General features: G+C 33.2%; 1 protein-coding gene across 1 annotated transcript in view; it reads right to left on the reverse strand.

Moving 5' to 3' along the window:
• Window positions 1-5,349: 5,349 nt before the first annotated feature.
• The window catches only part of LOC123538955 (uncharacterized), a 48,464-nt gene continuing 33,138 nt past the window's right edge, over window positions 5,350-20,675 (reverse strand). The window contains exons 13-19 of the mRNA XM_053529562.1: window positions 18,802-19,317; window positions 17,534-18,581; window positions 16,697-17,226; window positions 10,738-10,865; window positions 9,364-9,412; window positions 7,632-7,879; window positions 5,350-6,866 (exon numbers count right to left, since the gene is read on the reverse strand). Coding sequence (XP_053385537.1) covers window positions 6,741-6,866; window positions 7,632-7,879; window positions 9,364-9,412; window positions 10,738-10,865; window positions 16,697-17,226; window positions 17,534-18,581; window positions 18,802-19,317 — 2,645 coding nt within the window. The 3' untranslated portion in view covers window positions 5,350-6,740. The remainder of the gene's footprint in view (window positions 6,867-7,631; window positions 7,880-9,363; window positions 9,413-10,737; window positions 10,866-16,696; window positions 17,227-17,533; window positions 18,582-18,801; window positions 19,318-20,675) is intronic.

A 20,675-nucleotide genomic window follows, 5' to 3' on the forward strand; every position in this document is an offset into this window, starting at 1 on the left:
ATTCTGAAAACAGTATACATCTTAAAAGAAACAGGATATATTAAAAAAAATTACTTACTTCTAGAATTTAGCGATGCTGAATGAAGTATATCCTCATAATTCAGGCGAAACTGATCAGTGACTTCTAGATGTTTTATCCATATTTGATTCTGGAATGTGGTCCGTACACGAGAAAACAGGTCGTTAGCGCTAATAAAATAATATCTACGTAACAAGTTGACCCCGCCAGTTTGATATACAATACCGAAATGTGTCCAGTTAAAATTCTTTACCAAAGCAATGAATGCATCAGCTCTACTAGAGTAGGATGCATGTACGCGAGTTAGTAATTTAAAATGGGACTTAGCTTTAAAGTCTGAAGCAAATGCCCCTGCACTGAGTACCGGTATATTCCAGTAAGGACTGAATCTGGCAACAGGTGAAACTGCATAGTCACAAAAGGGACCGAAAAACGCGTGCACTTGCTCAACAGCATATAAATCCACAGCTGCAAAAGATGCAAGATTACGCGAACAGTTCGAATCTTTCACGTTTTGTAGCACATTGACTCCAGGAAGTATTGAGGGTAAGACGTTTTCAATTGCAATATCTAGCGCTGGAATAACCCATTTAAGACTAAACGGATATGTACTGTCCTCCGGTAGAAGTACACCAATTTTTATTTCCGTCGAATCACATGTGGGAATTATACCTGTCAAATAGATGCAGCAATGCCAAAATTTCACTGTTAGACAAATGTCTTTCCTCATGGTGAATTTAATTAATCAATCTATAATAATAACAATGAGTCCAAATACTGGGCGAATTTTAATGTATAATTATCTATTGTCATCTTTCTATTATTTCAAATTCCCCTGCAATATCACATCACTTTTACATCTTGCACAGCTCGGCAGTTCCTGCACTGTCATATGCCATTTGTTTAAAAGCTTCACCAATAAGAAATGGCATATCACCTCTACAATATATATATTGTGTTAGTTTCTTTATTCATGTGAATGTTTACATAATGACAAGCGTTCAAGTAAATGTCACATGCCTCTATAAAAGCTCTGTGATAATGATTATTATTGAAAATAACATGTAAGATAGATGCATATATTCGTATATCTCGATCTCAACTGTTTCAAATAACCATCTATAAAACGCAGAAAGTATTCAATTTATCCGCTTTTAGCACAGATAACGAATCCCACTTATCCAATTGGTGTTAGCATGCACTAAACATCAAATGAGAAAACATTTCTGTTTCCTAGATACTGTTGAACTTAGCCAGGATTTAATGAACTATATCATAACTTAGCGTTGGTAATTCATACATACGCAAAATTTTAAATTAGTTAATAGATATCAATCAGTGCCAATTTCTTTCAACATATGCCTTGTAAGTCTAAAAAAACGACTTTTGTGTCCTTAAAACAGTAACAAAATGACCATCCTAGCGAAAATTGTGCTCGTAACATTATAATGTGGGAAGAAATGGATGAAAGGCGATAGTAGGATAGTCCCAGCTTGATAGGATTTGTTCTCTACAGGTAAAGGATAGGGTCACATGTGTTACGTTTCCTCTCATCGGCTAATGCGGAGTTTTATTTAAAAAATTTGATAATCTCTATGATTCCAAAGGATCAGAAAATATACCAACAAAAAGTCTATATACTGGGAGACATTTTACGTCTACCACGTGTCACAGAAAGACTCAAGCCGTGAAATAGTATCAGTTTAATAATGTCTAATTACCAACGAATCAAAAAATGTTTAAATACAAATAAACACGTGCATTATAATGAAGGTTTGAAAAGCACGTTCAGTAATATATACATTGAAATCAGAAGCAAAAGAGTTGGCCACAAGTTTTCCTAACTTTAACGAGAGTAGGTTTAGGTAACAGATGAATCTGCTAATTAGGATAAACATATGAGCCGCGCCATAGGAAAACCAACTTAGTGGCTTTGCATCCGCGCAGTCCGGTCAGGATCCATGCTGTTCGCTTTTAAAGCCTATTGGAATTGGAGAAACTGTTAGCGAACAGCATGGATCCTGACCAGACTGCGCGGATGCACAGGCTGGTCTGGATCCATGCTGGTCGCAAACACATTATGTTGGTTTTCTCATGGCACGGCTCAATTATTATATTGTTATACAGAGAATGATGATACAAAATACATTTAAAAAATGATATCTAGTTCACTAAAGAAAGTAAAAAGATGTAAAATTATTGAAGATACGATTTTGAAATTTGATCACCCTCACTTTCTCGTGCCTCGTGTGTCCCTTGGACTTTTCTATTTTGATTGAGATCAGCGACTAAGTACTTAAACTTATGGTGAGGTACATAAACAACATTAGTTATTGCACTTTTCAACGCGTCTTGTTAAATTAATAGATCGTTGGACTTCTTTGAAAAGAGTAGAAATTTCTTCATCGGATAAATAATTAATGCCAAAAACATTTTTTACTATTAAAAGGATGATATTTTCTTGTGTTGGTAAACAGTTCTTTGGTTTGTGTATTGCGGACAGCGAAAGACGAAATGTTCAGCATCTTCACACAAACTGTCTCACGTTTATTATGTATTATAGTGTAGATGATTGCTGAATAAATCGTTGTTTTAGCAACTGCATTTGTTTCGTATTTGGGCATGATTCACTTGCAAGAAACTGTCACCTACAAGGAAATATGTTGGAACAACAGGCGGGTTTAATAGTTTTAGCAGCTTTCTTTTAAATGAGGAGAGAATGTCTGAATTCTGTGTTTCTATATCTAAATCATTCCAAAGCTTAATAGATAACGGTAGTACTGCTCTGGAATAAATTTCAAGACGAAAGGAGCAACAGTTGCGAAATCGAGATCATTTTTCAGATTGTAAGAATTTGCATCTCTAACCATATCAGGTAAAATTTCATTTAAGTAGCTTGGTAAATCGCCATTTTTTTAAATAAAAACTAGCTTTTGTAATTAACATATATTGTATAATATAATTCAGCCAATCTCGTTTAATACCAGGTTATTTATGGAAACATCTTGTTAAACCATTGACGTTTCTAGTCGCATCATATTGGATTTTCTCCAGTAACTCGTTTTTGTATGATGTACAATTATCCCAAATAATAGAGGCATACTCTAAAATTTGCCTTACGTACTTACTCGTTTTAGTTTGAATTTTAAACATTTAATTGTCCCTAATACTTTAGATACTGAATAAGCTATGTTTGAAATATGTGTGTCCCAAGTACAATAATCACAAAACCTAACTGCATGATGTTTTAGCTGAGCTGAACATTGTCAGAATGTAAGGAGGGTCTCGCAGTATTGTTTCTGGCAAGCGTAAAACATTACATCTGTTTTAGAGGGATTAAAAGTTTGAGCCTTATTTGCCGGGTATCATATGTAAATCGTGGTTCACTATTGTTTCGATGTATTCAAGATTTTGTCAGAACTAACGGCGTGTGAATTGTCGTCAGCATACGGTCGTGATATACATCTACTTAAGAGAGACTCGGTAATGTCGTTTAAATATAAAAGAAAAAATGTCCTGAGACTGTTCCCTATGGCAATCCCGCATTTATTTGTGTTTCGCCAGAATAGGAAGACCAAATAAAGACTTTTTGGCTTCAATTGTGCAAATAACTGGTGTTCCCATTTGTTATGTTTCCGTTTATAACACACAAACTGATTCACGTGGTTCCTTTAACATGCGGTGACTTATTTCATCCGGACCATTTGCTTTATTTATGTTAAGGTTAGAGAGGACATCAACAGTATCTTGTTCGGTTATCATGTTGCTTTATAGTTGTTCATCGGTTTTTCTAGAATATGTTGGTACGCTTGCTTGCGAATCATTAACATTTGAAACGCACAAAAAGCAATCGTTTTAAGTATAAGCTTTGTCAATATCAGTAAAAGAATACGTGCAATTTTCATTTAGTAAAGGAGGGATAAAATCACATTTTGATAAATTTTCTTTATCAAGCATTTTAACGATTTCCAATATTGGCGAGGGGCATTAGAATTTATATCATTTAGCGTAAATTCTATGTTATAGCTTTACTAACTGCATGAAACGGACTGTCCTCCGAAGAATATTAATGCAGTTGAACAACACTCTCTAAAACAATAGCTTTTAGGAAGGTAAATGTATTTAGCGTGTACACACACATGATATTGGTCATTTTAATATGAAACATGACTAAATACAAAAACGATGACGTTAGCATCGCTAGCTTTTAAGTTCCTACTGAATCAACGTCTCTAAAAGAAGTGCACACTGTATGAATATTAATTCATTCAAAGTTATATATATATATACTGAAGCACAATAATAACTAGAGCTATCACTAAAGGTGATGAATGTACTCCCCCCCCCCCCACCCCTCCCCACCCAACCCCCGCATGAACTGACACAGTACACTGCAATTTGACGCACACAAGATTGCATAATTATGTGACTGTATGTATATAGACTGTGTAAGATAGTTACAAAACAAAGTCCCATAACTAGCAATATTATTTCCTAAAAGAATGTAACATGACCATGCACAACTAGGTTGGTACTGATCACTTTGTGAAGTTTCATTAAATTGTGTGCAAGGGATTCGGAAGATTAACGCGCACAAGATTGCTATGCAATGTATGTAATAGTATGTTAACAAGAAACAAAGTCCATAACTCGCAATTTGTTGTTGAAAGAACCTAACCTGCCCCATGCACAACTACTGTTGTTACTGATCACTTGTGTGAAGTTTCATTAAATTGTGTCAAGGGGATGAGGAGAGATGGTGCGCACAAGATTGTGTCTAGTGACATAGTAAAGCAACAAAAAACCAAAGTCCTAACTAACTCCCTTCATTTTTTCTGAAAGAACTAACAATCCTCTAGAAATGTCGACAAGTATTGTGTCTACGACAGAGAACAGACAGACGTACGGACAGACATACAACCTGAAAACCCCCCCACCCCCCCACCCCACACTTACAACTTTTTGGGATACAATAATCATAAATTTAACACTCAAATGTAAACGTACTTATAAGATAAACTTTCTGAGACTCTAACCCTGTAAATTTGAAATCTAAGCAGGTCAAATTATGCAGCTTGCAAACTAAACAATCCTACAACCAAAACTGCTACAATAAAAATTTGAACTAGAACTATCACTGAAGGTGATGAATGTACACCCCCACCCCCACCACACGCACTGACACAGTACATTGCAATTTGACGCACACAACAGTGCGCGTAATTACGTGGACTGTATGTACATACACTCTAAGTATATAGTATAGTAACAGAAACAAAGTCCCCTAACTCTGCATAATATTTTTTTCTGAAAGAACCTCATATGCACCATGCACAAGTAAGGTTGCTACTGATTACTTGTGTGAAGTTTCATTAAATTGTATGCAATGGTTTTGGAGATTAAGCGCACAAGATTGTATATGCAGACTACTATGTTTATAACATAGTAACAAAAACAAAGTTCCATAACTCTGTAGAATATTTATCTTAAAGAAGGTAACATGCACCATGCACAACTACGGTTGGTACTGATCACTTTTGTATAGTTTCATCAATTGTGTGCAAGGGTTCGGGAGATTAGGCGAGCACAAGCTTGCACAAGAAGGCTGTATGTATATAGTATATATTACTCTGCAATTGTTTGTTCTGAAAGAACCTAACATGCACCATACACAACTACTGTTGTTGCTGATCACTTGTGTGAAGTTTCATTCAATTGTGTCAAGACTGCATATACAAACTCAATGTATATAGTATAGTTACAAAAAACAAAGTCCCATAACTCTGCAATTTTTTCCCTGAACATGACATGCACTAAGCACAACTACTGTTGTTACTGGTCATTTGTGTGAAGTTTTATTAGATTCTGTCGATGGGATGAGGAGAGTTGGTTCACACAAGATTGTGTCTACAGACAGACAGACAGTCAGACGGAAAGACAGACAAACTGAAACCACCATCGGAAAATGGCATGCAAATCTACACACAAAGCAAACAGTTCAAAAGTTACTGTAATAGATCACTAGTTCACAAACAAATTATTTACACACACTACGATTTCTTGACGGTTAATATTATAGAAAAAACAGATTGTATGATAATAAAGTGTTGGTGTTTAGGATTTTCAACATTAATTTCAACAAAAATTATACAATAACAAAGGAATTTAAAACACGAACATATAATAGATACAATTCGAAAACGAACGAAGTCAATATCATAACTAACGCACACAATCTGAGTGTAGTTTTGTCTGTCACATTCAAATAAATCAGAAACCAGCCAATCCAAACCTGTCCTTGAATACGCCGATTATGTTACTAGGCATATAACTCCGTGTTGTTTTTATTTGAAAGTATGTAACTCTGTGTTATCTTTATTTGGAAACATTTAAAACATATCCACTGTTTCATAAAAAAATAAAAATAAATCCGTACTAATATTTCCACGAACGTTTGATAGCTTCTGAATCTTGATACAAACAATATCTATAATTTTCAAAATCAAATCTGAATATATATACTGTTCAACTTGAAATATTAAAGAAAGTTTAAAAATAAAATAATATTGTAATGAAACACTATGAAACATGGCTTACTTAATCATCAGTTCAACATCTTAAGTTAAATTTGCTTCCTCATTTAAAAGGAAACATCAAGATTCAGTTAATACCATAAAACTCATCAATAAATCCTAAACTTTCAAAAATTATTCATCGGCATTCACTTTTTACACTGTGCAATAAGTTTTCGAAGAAGAATTCCGTACTGATACATGTTTTCATGAAATAATCGTTTGTCAGAGGTGAGGACCGTCTTCGAGTCAATAACGACTGTTGTTCTCTTTCTCTGGAACAGAAACGTATCAAATGGTAAACAGTACCATATCAAGCGAATGTAAAATAATGTGAATACAGTATACAATAATTGTTCCCTTTCTCTGAAACAACAGACGTGTCAAATAGTGAGTAATTAAAATATCAAGCGAATGTAAAATGATGATAATTGTTCCCTTTCTCTGAAACAAGAGACGTGTCAAATAGTGAGTAATTAAAATATCAAGCGAATGTAAAATGATGATAATTGTTCCCTTTCCCTGAAACAAAATAGAAAAAAGACGTGTCAAATGGTTAACAATGAAAACAAACAACGAACTCGAAACGCAGTGCATACAGAATACGAATTCTCTGAAAACAAGAACCGTGTCAAATTTGTAAATGTTCAAATATCCAGCAAATGTAAAAGGATGCGAGAGCGCAGTGTACATTGATTTAATAGATAAAATAGTTGGACAAACCTGTATACTAAAAATGTTGCTTACAGTAATGATCAGTGTCTTAAAAGCTGACTTGTATACAATATGTCTGCCGCACTTTTTCAAGGCATACTATTTTCAATAGGTGTTTTCTGTTTTATTTGTCAATGGTTTGAATATTGGTTAACACAGTGTAAAGTTTTATCAAATGAACTGTTGTTTGATTACCCATTTCAGGGTGGGCAGTATTGCAAACAGTGCTTTTCTAACTTGTAATTATGCATAATACCTATTCGGACATTTTGTTTCATTTGTTTTAACATAAAATCTATAAAAACCGTATTTGACTTTCAACGAACCTTTGTTTCATCAATTCTCAGATAAGTATTTGTTTCATTTAACTTCTCCAAAGCGATGGATGATTCGTGCGTCTCCCGTAAGAATGTTGCAAGCCGGCCGGCAATCACAGTAAGGTGGGCGATGGAAATAGTTGTATCACTTTTCAGTATATCTTCTACACTGCGAATATTACCCACAGGTACCAGATCGCATTTTATCCGTACACTGCGGCTTATTTGCCTGTATCGCATAATCCCCGAACCAACCTCTAGAAAATATCAATGGAAAATATTTATGCATAATTTCATTTATTCTTTAAATATTTCTAGATCATTCCTTAGTTGTAAATGAATATTGCGTGACGAGGCATTATAATATTAACACGTTTAATGCCCCAACACATTAATGTGGGGTAGTATATAGTGCTGCTGTTGTCCTTGCATCCGTCAGTCCGTCGGTCCTTGCGTCCCATCATTGTATGAGCCCAGCACCTCCCACTTTATTAACCTGATTTGCTTTAAACTTTCACAGATCAACAAGCTTTATGAGAATGTAGTTGACCAATAGGGAAGGAATTTCTTATTTGTGACAATTTTACCACAGTTATGGCCCTGTCATATATTTTTTCTATATGGAATATACAGAAGAATATTTGTGTCCAACTGTCCCCATACAATTAGCCTGATTTGCTTCAAACTTTCAAAGATAAACGAGCTTGATGTGCAGATGACCATCAAGAAATATTTTTCTGTGACTATTTTTATTGCAATTATGACCATTGGACAGGTTTTGCTATATAGAGGATATAACAGTATGTGGGAGCATCCGTGTCCTATGGACACAGTTACAAGTACAAGAACTACTCAGAATAAGAGCTGTTCAACCCTGATCTTAAGAAATGGAATAAATGCTATTTTGACCAAAAAAAAAAAAAAAAAAAAAGAAGAAAACATATTTATATTGGTATCTAATAAATGTCATTATGTGTAGTTTGGTATCAATGGTATCAATTTTGTAAAAATGCGAAAAATGTTAGTCGTAAAATGGTGGACTATCATTTTTAGTTCTGAGTTTATCTTATGCTTGACATTAAAAAGCATTATCATAATAAAATAAAAGCAGCACAGAATTTGTTAACGAAACTTAAGTCAAAGGGTCTCAGTTTTCAGCTAATTTTACAGTGTTTTAGTTAATTTATTGAAAACATGTTCCTGATATAATCAATAAATGCCACTTTCTTATGGTATTTACTCGACACTGAAAATATTCTTCAAGAAAATGTAAATTACAGACCTTGAAATAGATCATTACGCAGCCATTTGAAGTTTCTCAGTTTTATATAATTGAGCCGCGCCATGAGAAAAGCAACATAGTGGCTTTCCCTGCGCATCCGCGCGGTCTGTTCAGGATCCATTGTGTTCGCTTTAAAAGCCTATTGCAATTAAAGAAACCGTTAGAGAACAGCATGGATCCTGACCAGACTGCGCGGATGCACAAGCTGGTCTGGATCCATGCTGATCGCAAAGTCACTATGTTGGTTTTCTCATGGCGCGGCTCTATAATAATAAAGACAACATATTTAGTGTGATTTTTCCGTAAGAGACTCAGTAATACGGAGTATTTGTTATTTGTTTGGCCTTATAGATTCATTTTCATTATGAAAGAAGTGTAGCTTTTCACAAGAAGAAAATGTCCCATGTACTGTTGAAAATATTAGAATTATAATGTATAAAGATAATAATGTTTATATACCTCTCTGGACTTCTGCTCTACTCTGTTCCTCTGTACTTGGGTTAAAACTCTGAAATCAATATATTTGACATAAAAGAAAGCACGCAAAGTGGTCTAGATTGTTTTCTCCGAAATGTAAGTACTGTAGTGTTTTGATTCTTCTAGACAGTTTGTATCAATGAATGTTTTAAAAAAGTATACTCACTTTAATACTATGAAAAGAACAACAGTAAATTGCCTGTTATATCAAATACAGGATATTTATAAACTTTGGTATCGTAAAATTTTATACTTTCTTTATCTTTATAACCGATTCATGTCTTTCATGCGCTTCGATTATAATTTTATGCTTTTTACTTCTTATTTTTTATTTCCAGACTTTAAGATATGCTTTTAAAAATAGAGTCCATATACATAGAGGATATTTGTTTGCTTTGAATGATTATGGAATATATCTCACTCAGAAGAAAGAAAGTTTCAAAGGTGATATATTTTCCATATTCACTCAAAACAAACATTTTATTTTTATTTTATGCTCAATTACGTTGAGATGTGCATTTTGCAACAAATTTTAATCTCAGCGCGGGAAACAGACTCGCGTAAACAGACATGACGTCAGACGTGTTGTGACGTTAGAAAGACGCACACAACATAAAGTTCCATTTTATTTTATTTTTAGCTGCATAACGTTATGAAATTCTTATTAAGTAAAATAATTTGAATCGAGAAATGTACTATAAAGAACAAAGTGCGACTACAATTTTCACCCTGTTTTAAGCAAATAATTTAGAATTCATACACAATGTATGAGAGGGCGGAGCTATATCTCTCACAGTACGAAAATATAGATTTCATATTTTCACAATATGAGTGATGAGATATGAAAATATTTAACTGATAGAATACAATATTTCATTAGTTAGCATAAAATAAATGTTTATTTTTAATAATAAAAAGTTCAACTATTCCTATAACGCAATGCTCCAGTTTTCCCGAACATAAATTTTGTTCAAGAAGACAAAAATGTTGTAAATGCATTAAATCATTTTTGATGAATGCACATTATGTCATTTCCGTACTACAGCAATCATGAACAAGTTTTTAATTAAATGAGCCGCACCATGAGAAAACCAACATAGTGGGTTTGCGACCAGCATGGATCCAGACTAGCCTGCGCATCCGCGCAGTCTGGTCAGGATCCATGCTGTTCGCTTTCACTGTTAGCAAAAAGCATGGATCCTGACCAGACTGCGCGGATGCGAAGGCTGGTCTGGGTCCATGCTGGTTGCAAACCCACTATGTTTGTTTTCTCATGGCGCGGCTCAAATGTAAAACGATCACAGATGATATTATGCTTCTTAGTTAGTAAAAGGTCATAAAAAAATGATCTGATACCTTTTTTCCAATTATTGCTGTTAGTGTGTAGAGAAAAGGGTTCAATGCCGAATTGAATGGTAAAATGAACACTGCCGTCCACGCATAAATATCACCAGAAATCGGATGTCCAGTTAGTGCCAAAATTCCTGTGACGGGAATTAAAAATATATTTATGGTCTTCTTAATATATAATGAATCATGTTTCATTATCTGTTGGTCAACAGGAATAAATTAGTTAACAGCGACAAAATTTAAGTTTAAATAATATCAAGCCAAAAGGAAGCATTTTCTAATAATATTTGTTCAATGTATCTATTTGACGCGCTTTTATCTTATACATTTTACAAATTGTTTATCAATTGTACTGTGATATTACCACTGACTTACCTTACCTGGATCTGGCGGAGGTCTAAATAAAAGGCCACCTTGTTGATTTATTTAATGCTGTTTTAAACTCAGAATTTTACCCTGAGAAATGGACAGAGGGTGTCATTATACCTCTTCACAAAAAAGGCAGTACTGGTGACGTCAATAATTATAGAGGAATAACATTAGGCAGTTGTCTGTCAAAATTATTTACGACTGTACTTAATGTTTGAATTGAATCATTTTGTGAAAGTAACAATATTGTCTCAGATGCTCAGTTTGGTTTTCAGAAAGGGTGTTCTACAATAGATGCTATATTTGTGCTTATGTCTTTAATACAAATGTATCTCAATGAAAATTGATCTATACGCTGATGACTCGACAATATATGAATCTGATTTTGATATGAAAATTGTTGAAAGTAAACTCCAAGAAAATTTAGATAAAATCGAAAAATGGTGTGTTTCAAACAACATGCTGTTACACCCATCAAAAAGAAAATGTATGCTAATATGTACAAAACACAAGAAGCGCAATATTATTGCAGCAATTTGAACTTAACTATTGGTGGATCTATCATAGAAAATGTAACCGTTCAAAAAGTTTCAGGAATCTATATCGACAATACACTTTCGTAGAATATACAAATAGATAAAATATGTTAGAAAGTTAACTAAAAAAAATGCACTATTGAAGAGGATTGTTTATTTTTTAACAGAGGATATGAAAAAAATATTCTACAATGCATATATTTTGTCTGTTTTAGATTACTGCTGTACAATTTGGTCTACATGCAGTAAAGGCTCATTAAATAAGATTTTTGCACTTCAAGGAAGAGTTGCTAGAATTGTTTTAAATAAAGAACTGCAGACAAATAAAAAAAATCTGAAATGCTAAAAGAACTCGGATGGATGAAATTTTCTGATCGATGCAAATACCATACTGGAGTAATGATATTTAAAACTACAAAAAATCTGGTACCATCTTACATATCTGATATTTTAACATTTTCCAGCAATGAAATTTATGGCCTTAGATCAGTTGTACATAATGATATTTTAATACCTAAATGTCGCACGAATTATATGAAAAGATCATTTGGCTATAATAGTGCTAAAGTATGGAATATCATTCCACAAAATATTCGTTGTGTGGATTCACTTACTTCTTTCAAAAGCAAATACAAAAAATACTTATAAGAATCTGAATAAGCTACAACTTTTTTTCTGCAATTGCTATTTATTTATTTTCTTTTAATGGGTGAATGCATATCTGAGTGATTTTACTATTTATGATTGTGTACATTTTTTTTTCTAATTAAATGGAGTGTTTGTCAAGAGTAAATGCTGTATTTAAATGTTCATCATTCTAATTCTGTCATATTAAAATCAGATAATCAGTTTTAATCTATTTTTGTGTGTTGAACTGTTTTTATTAATATTACAGAAGGCCACATTGTAACTTAAGATATTTGATATGTTCTAACACTGTTATATATCTGTATGTGTTACCGTCTTTAACATGTTTAAATAAAGTTATTATTATTATTATTACTATTAAAATAAACGGTTGTATGTTGTTTTTTGTCGATATGATGAAGTGTTTTGATAGCATATGTAGAAATGGCTTGTGGTTGAAATTGTACAAAATTGGTATACAAGGAAAATTACTTAGAATTATACGGGATATGTATCAAAAAGTTAAATCTTTTGTGAAATCTTGTTCTAGTTATTCTGATTATTTTCACTATGCTGTTGGATTAAAACAAGGGGAGGTAATCTCCCCAATTTTATTCTCTCTCTTCGTAGAGGACTTAGAACTTTGTTTACAAAGTAATAAGGACTCTGGTCTTTCATTCGATATTGTTTTAATTCTGTTGCTTTTTGCTGATAATATGGCATTTTTAGGCAAGTCTCCATCTGAACTACAAAATCATTTGGATCTTTTACATATATACTGCAACACTTGGGGATTAAAGGTTAATACAACGAAAACAAAAGTAATGATTTTTGGTAAGCGTAGGCGATTATTACCCACAGAACACTGGACCTATGACGGCCATAACATAGATGTTGTGGACGATTTTAACTACCTTGGTACTGTTTTCAATTATATAGGCATTTTTGCATTAAATTAAGAGTATTTGAAAGGAAAAGCGTTAAAAGCATTAAATACGTTATTTTTTAATTGTAAAAGGGTTCAACTTAAAACAAAAGACTTTATGCTAGTTATTCGATGCATTTGTCGGTTTTATTTTAGGATACGGATCTGAAATATGGGGTTATACTAAGTCTAAGGAACTGGAAAGAATAAATCTGAAATTTTGTAAAAGATTATTAAATGTAAGAATAAATTCATGCTCAGCAGCTGTTTACGGTGAGCTTGATCGATACTCGTTGTATATATCTCGTTATGTTAGAATTATTAAATATTGGTGTAAAGTGAGAAATTCCGAAAATATTGTTTTAGCAACTTTGTATAAAGAAGGTTTAAATGATTGTAACAGAGGTAGTAAATACTGGGTATCAAATGTCAAAAGGTTGTTAAGTGACTATGGTTTCTCAGACGTTTTTAATGAAGATTAATTTGTGGATCCCAAATTGTTTCCTAATGTTTTTAAATGTAGAGATGTAGATACTTTCAAGCAAGAACGGGCTTGTACATTGGATCGAAGTACAGATGTAACTATAATCATTGTACATCTGTTCTTTGCTATGAGAACTATCTTGATATATTACAACTAAATTATAGAGTTTATTTTTGTCGATTGAGAGTCTCAGCGCATCCCCTTAGGATACAAACTGGAAGATATGCAAGTAATAGCATTCCACACGAGCAGAGATATTGTCAATGTTGTTACCTTTCAGATTTAGAGGATGAATATCATTTCGTATGTGTATGTCCATGTTTTCAAGATATACGTAAAAAAAAACTTGAAAAAAATATTATTATGTAAAACCGTCTATGTATAAATTTATCGAATTACTTAAGAGTCAAAACAGAACGGTCTTGATAAATATATCCAAATATATTAAAGAAGCTATGTCATTAAGAAACGCAATTCTTAATTCCCAATAGAGTATTCATAAATAATTGTTCAGCCTCAGTAACATTTCAATGTGTGTGTTCTTTGTGTTTTGTTGTATATATTCATTTGCCCTGTACATATTCACGTGATTATGATTACTATTTATATTGTATGTAGACAAGACGATGTACTTATGTATAAGTTTGGAGTAAAACATTCCGTTCCGTTCTGTTCTGTTCTGATATATGTCACAAACTGACATACGGGCCTCAATGTATCTGTGGTTTAAATGCAGGTATTGCATCATCCTTTTGTACATTTTTTGAGTTACTGGGTAAATGCAAGATTTTACGCATAAAATACCTCTCTTTTTTCTGTATGCAAGGTATGTGGCATACGGTCTGCGTATTGGCGGTAAGAGCCAATATACAAGGCTGGACGATTGATAGACTTGCTTCTGTTTATCATATTAAGTTACTGTATAGCTACTGCTCAGTACATAGATTGCTTGTGATATTTTTCACGTTTATAGCAAACCAGTTCTCACTTTTATAACGAGTTTAGAAATTGGGACTAAACAAACAAAGTTTAAAAAAGAAAAGAAAATGCATTCAAGCCCCTTTTTGAAAATAATGAATAATATATGTATAAATAAATCATGTGTTTTGAACAATGATATCTCTTTATTGCTGGATGTTATTATGAAGGTCCATATTTTTTCCAGTAATTAAAAATGCAACTGAGTGCTTCTTTAATTTCTAATAAAATCCAGCAATATTCAATTTTTCTGTTTTAATTTTGTAACTTAGATAAAAAGATCATAATTTCAGAAATTGATGTATTTATCCCCAAAACCATTATAACGGGCCATAAATTGTCCAATGCAAATCCGCGCCAAAGAAGTCAGATTTCCTGGCTGTATCGTTATTCCCGTGAGTTTATGTCACTTTGATTTTTTTAGTAGAAATTTTGCCCGCTCGAGATAAGAAATTTCATTACAAGCTAGATTTTTGTATAATTTTTGAATTACGATATTTATTTAGTACATTTTTGTTCATTCTATAGAATTTTGTAAAAACGTTTACTTTTCGGTAAGAGAGTTCGGCTAGTTTCGGTATGTCAGGCTAATTTATTAAATTTTTCAGACTTTCCCTAATTATTTATTTCGAAAGAGGAATCTAAAATGTTTCGTTAGAATAATTGGTAAAATTGTTATTGAAATCTGTGTAACATGATAATTAGAAAGTTATCTTAGTCATTAATCGCATATGTCAATCTTTTCATTGTAATTTATGGAACGCCGGTACTGCGTTGCATTGTAATATATAAATGTGTATGTTGGCAAGTTTAGTACCGTGTATTTAATATGTAATTTAATTTGAAATTATTGTGTGCCAGTCTATAGCATATAAACACAATGTCCGTTTTATTGTATGGTAGTAGATTTTCATCCGTACCAGCTATTGTATAACGTTTAATTTACATTGCATTGTGTTAATTTGTTATTGTAAATAATAGCTGCAGTTTATCATTTCCTTATCTATAATGTTTCAACATAATCTTTTTCATACTTTAACTTTAGACTAGTAAGTAATAAATTCGACAAAGAATGGAAGTAATAAGAGACATATTGTAATCACGTGACGTATGAGCTTAGTAGCACTCATATTTTGTATAAGTAAGCTTAGTTCTTAGTACTACTTAAAGTTTGAAGTAAAAAGAAACACCTGTAATACACCACGATAGAATTGAAGTGCAATTTTAGGGCTGTACATCTTCTAAATTTGATACTGAGCTCAGATTATTCTTTTTTATTTTTCTGTTCGTTCTTTACTTATCATAAGATTTCTTTTCTTCATTCATTGTAAATAATCATTTTCTGTAAATAATCTTGTAAATATTGTAATGGGTGTTAAGTTGTTCTGGTAGTTATTGTCCCCGGTTCGTCCATCCTGTAACAATATATGCCACAAAATATTGTCTTCTGTACGCTAAATTAAATTTTAAACATCATAAACGGATTGTCTTTACATAAATAAACTTTTGCTGGTTTATAAGTATATATGTGACTTTGTGCGTCAGCTTGTCCTGTAGTGTTGCATTGGAAAAAAACTTAAAATCAGAAACATTAGAATACGTTCATAATCCACTGAACGTACATGCAATTCTAAAACATGAAGCTATCATTTTTTTTAACAACTAGCGTCACCCAAATATAGGCACAACACAGGCGCAGTAGTTAGGTTATGGAAGGCCTTCGGGGCCAAGTTATACAGGTCACCGAATTCTTCATTTTATGAACCTATACAGCTATACAACGAAAGATAGGTGGTTCTATAGCCAATGATGAAGTAAAGCACGTGGCACCTGGCGTCTTTCTCCAGCTTTTAATGCTGGATAATCGCCGTATGACCAATAACAGTCATCGACGATGTGACGTGAAACCTAACAAAAACATTAATGTTATGTTGCAAATAATATCAAACAGATAATCTCTCTCAACTTCATAAACTAAGTAAATGCTTATCACTTTATTCAATCGGTTTAAAGAAAAAAAAATAGAATGTAAAAGAATTCACTCACCCATTAGTCCAATGGGAAACCAACAGAGGAAGTCAGTTGTTGCAACCAGGATCAGGTTCCTAGCTACCTGTAGATCCCTTTTTCTCGATTTCTGTGTTTTCTTAAGTCCACTGGTCGTTTTTCGAAGCTCAAGAAAAATGAACATCTGACCTAGCGCCACAAGAATGAATGTGCAGAAATTCAACCCAACAAATACTGAAACAGAATAAATCCAACCGGGTGGTTTATCTCTTGTTAACGGTAGGGCAATGCATACAGCGGATCTAGAATAAAACCTGTTTTCAAAATAGCCGGTGTAAATCACAGGAAACAACGCTATTGAAAAGGAAATGATCCAAGAGATGCAACAACAAATGTATGCACGCCTCGGTCCAAATCTCATTGTTCCAAAAGGATATTTGATAACCAGAAGTCTGTCCAAAGTAATAAGGCAGAGAAACAAGACACTCCCCTCCGAAGACACCGTGGACAAAATACCGGCAATTGTACAAAGGTTACTGTTTCTCCATTGCTCGTCTAGATATATGTACCTAAAAAGAACAAATGACAGAATCGATTTATTAAATCATAATCACAAATATGCAACATTTGACAATTAAAGCGCATTGTGCGTAATTAATATTTGTTTCAAACTGTCAATACTATTTAGATATAATCAAAAAGGTATCAAGTACGTCTCTCTTGGATTGTGTAAAAACATAAATCTTATGATCCAATAAGTTTTCAACAGAAGTATAATCATGTGTAGTCGGTTAATTTGCATTATTTAAATTGTCAAAACTTTAGAGCAATACTGACAATTAAGGAATTGTCCAGATAAAGACTCTTCAAAATTACCTTTTACGGTACATAGAATCTATCGCTGCTATAATGATGAGGTACACACCCATGAGAAAATCTGCTGCAGCTAGATTCGTCACAAATATTCCGTAACCTATCTTCAACCTTTCGCGATCATAGGCAAGGCGATAGATGATTGATCCGAGATTTCCTAATAATGCAAGAATTCCTACAATCCACAATGTTGACTGTAGCACTGGGTGTCTCATTAGGTCTCCACATGAAGAAAATTCATTTTTGGTTGGGAAACAGTCCTTTTCATCAACGTAACATGGGCGTATGCAGCAGAATTTAAAAGCTGGCGTACGCAGTTGTCGTAGAGAAGTAACATTGGCGAAAATTTGTTTATTGAACTTAACAATTTGATTACCTGAGAAGTCGATATATTGTACAGAAATGTTACTGAATGCATAATCTTCAATCTCTTCAATTTTGTTGTATGATATATTTATAAACTCTAATTTCAAACCAGAGAAAGTGTTAGCCGCAAGAAGCTTGAGTTTTGTCCCTGTTATTCGCAAACTACTGATACTCCTCAGTCCATGAAACACTGATGATTCTATTACAGTTAATTTGAAATTGCCATCAAGGTTTAATTCGGTGAGATGGATTAAGTTACTAAATAATTTGTGTGGTAGTCTTGTTATTTCATTGTATCCTAAATCAAGAGATCTGAGATTGTATATTTGTGAGAGTGCTTCACTGTGTACATGTTTGATTTTACACGAAGAAAGGTTTAGTTTTAGCATGACAGGAAAGTTAAGTTTTCCATGACGTAATATATAACGAATGTTTGGATTTTGACTGAGGTCTATACTCTTCGTTTTGACCGGCAAGGCTCGTATTTCTGATTCATTAAAGTTAACAGAGCGACAATTTATCACTTGACCATCACATCTACATTTTTCAGGACAGCTGAAATCACACAGACGTTCATCATCGGCATTGACACATTGAACAATGCCATCACATAATTGTTCTAGTGGTAAGCACTGTTTACTCGTCAAGCACCTGTAGCCTCCTGCACAAGGTACCTGGGATCCAACTGCAAGGCAATAAAAATATTAGAAAGAGTTTTAAAAAGTATAGGTCATGAAATATTTATAAGCGAAAATGTACTCATCAAAAGTCACAGTAAAAATAAATATTTATTGTGCAAAAATGTAAAACGAGCAACACAACAATGAACCATTTACTCGTTTCAAATACACACAAGTTTTATAAAACTTGCCTGCATTTTAACTGATTTTCATAAAAGTATTTACCTTTGCATATTTCTGGAAATCTTTTGTATCCTAAAGAAGACAAATACCTCCATTTATTTACAGGTATATCCGTCACATGTGTATAACGATTCGATCTCCTATGTAAAGAGTTGCGAGTTTTATAGACACGGTATACGGGAAACGCAGACTTCGAAAGGTTTGAAAATATTATCTCTGCCACTCTGCTGGATACTATGCTGTCCTCCATAAACACGATGCCTTTTATTCTCCTCTTTGAAAACGCTATGCTTTGTAGAACGTTTCTAGCCATTGACTTATAACTACATGGATATTCCACTTGTTTTGTTGCAAATGGATTTATATGCCTTTCCTCTATCTCCAAGAGTCCCAATGGGAATCCTTTCAGTCTTGTGTGTGCCTCAAAATAGAGCAGACGTATAATACTTCCAGAACTGTAAAGCTGCCTTGCAAACGAGAGCATGAGAGGAAATGATAAGCTGTTTAAGGATGACTTCTCTATCAAAATCAGTATTTCTTTCCCTGAATCTGTACAAGCTGGAAGAAGGACAAAAGCAAATGTAATTTTGCTTGTAGACAAAACAGTATCACAACAAGGAAATCACGTTTGTCTCCATTTTAAAAATGTAATACATGTATTTCAAGGTATTTTACTTCTAATGAATCCTTAATTTTCTTTCATTTGTCTATTTTATTCTATATTTGCTACATATATTAGAAAGATCTGGAAACGATTCGATTTCTATATGATTGTTTTCTCATTTGGACTCAATCAAAAGAATATACTTGTTAATGAAAATTCCAACGTCCTACAGGGGAAACACAATTATCTTCTTGGATAAATTGCTATTAAAAGTGGTTTCAACATACATTTTCTTTAAAACAACAGACACAAAACAATACCATAGGGTCAAATCACCTCAAATATACATGATTGAACATACCATAACACACTACAATACGCATTTGTACAATGGTTTCAAATACGATTACTACGAATATATGATTAAAAGAATTCATGCTGTCGCTTCTTAACAGAAATTACCCTAACACTATCATCCAAGGCACTTAAAATTCTAAGAGAGACAGGACTTCAAACACAAATCAAATTAAATAAAGACACAATACCTTATTGACGGTGTCGATCGAAATTCCCGAAAGATAAAAAGGTAGTTTTCAGGAGAGGCAAAAATCTATTTTTAGTGTTTCCCGCCATTTTCCAAATCAAACATGAAATACCGAATAATGTTTTTTTTGACAATGACAATAACAAATTTTATTTGCTCTAAGGCCACCGGCCCATGCAAAACATATACAACAAATATTTTCGAATTGCATAGCATGTGCATGGTAGATCATGCTGACAAACATATTATATATAATATTCAGCTACAACATTATGTGACTTTTTTTTATTAATGTTTGTAGATGACTTTGCATTATTGTCTGATACTTTATTAGGTCTACAAAGACAATTAGATATATTGTGTGATTTTTGTGAATTCATTGTGTGATTTCATGACCATTCATTATATATAAAGAGTATATTTTACAAAAAATCTACTAATAGCCTACCCTGTGTACTTACAGTTTTGTCACACGATATACGTTTCTCTTCCTTCTACGGGGCTTCTTAACATATCGTTATATTCCTCAAGCTCCCTAACATTATCTTCTGTAGATAAACATTCACTTTATTCTCCACTTCTAGCATTTCGGTCACCTATTATCATCATGTTAACATCTTTATATTCACCAATGACAGATATTATTACATCTTCTAATAATGAAATATTTTTTAATGCTTTATCATCATAAAATGGCGATTCAGTTGGCGGGACATAAACAAAACATATGATTGTATCATTACTCAATTTAGTCAAAATTTTGTCAAC

The sequence above is a fragment of the Mercenaria mercenaria genome, chromosome 18 (genome assembly GCF_021730395.1).
Source record: "Mercenaria mercenaria strain notata chromosome 18, MADL_Memer_1, whole genome shotgun sequence".
Classification (NCBI taxonomy): domain Eukaryota; kingdom Metazoa; phylum Mollusca; class Bivalvia; order Venerida; family Veneridae; genus Mercenaria; species Mercenaria mercenaria.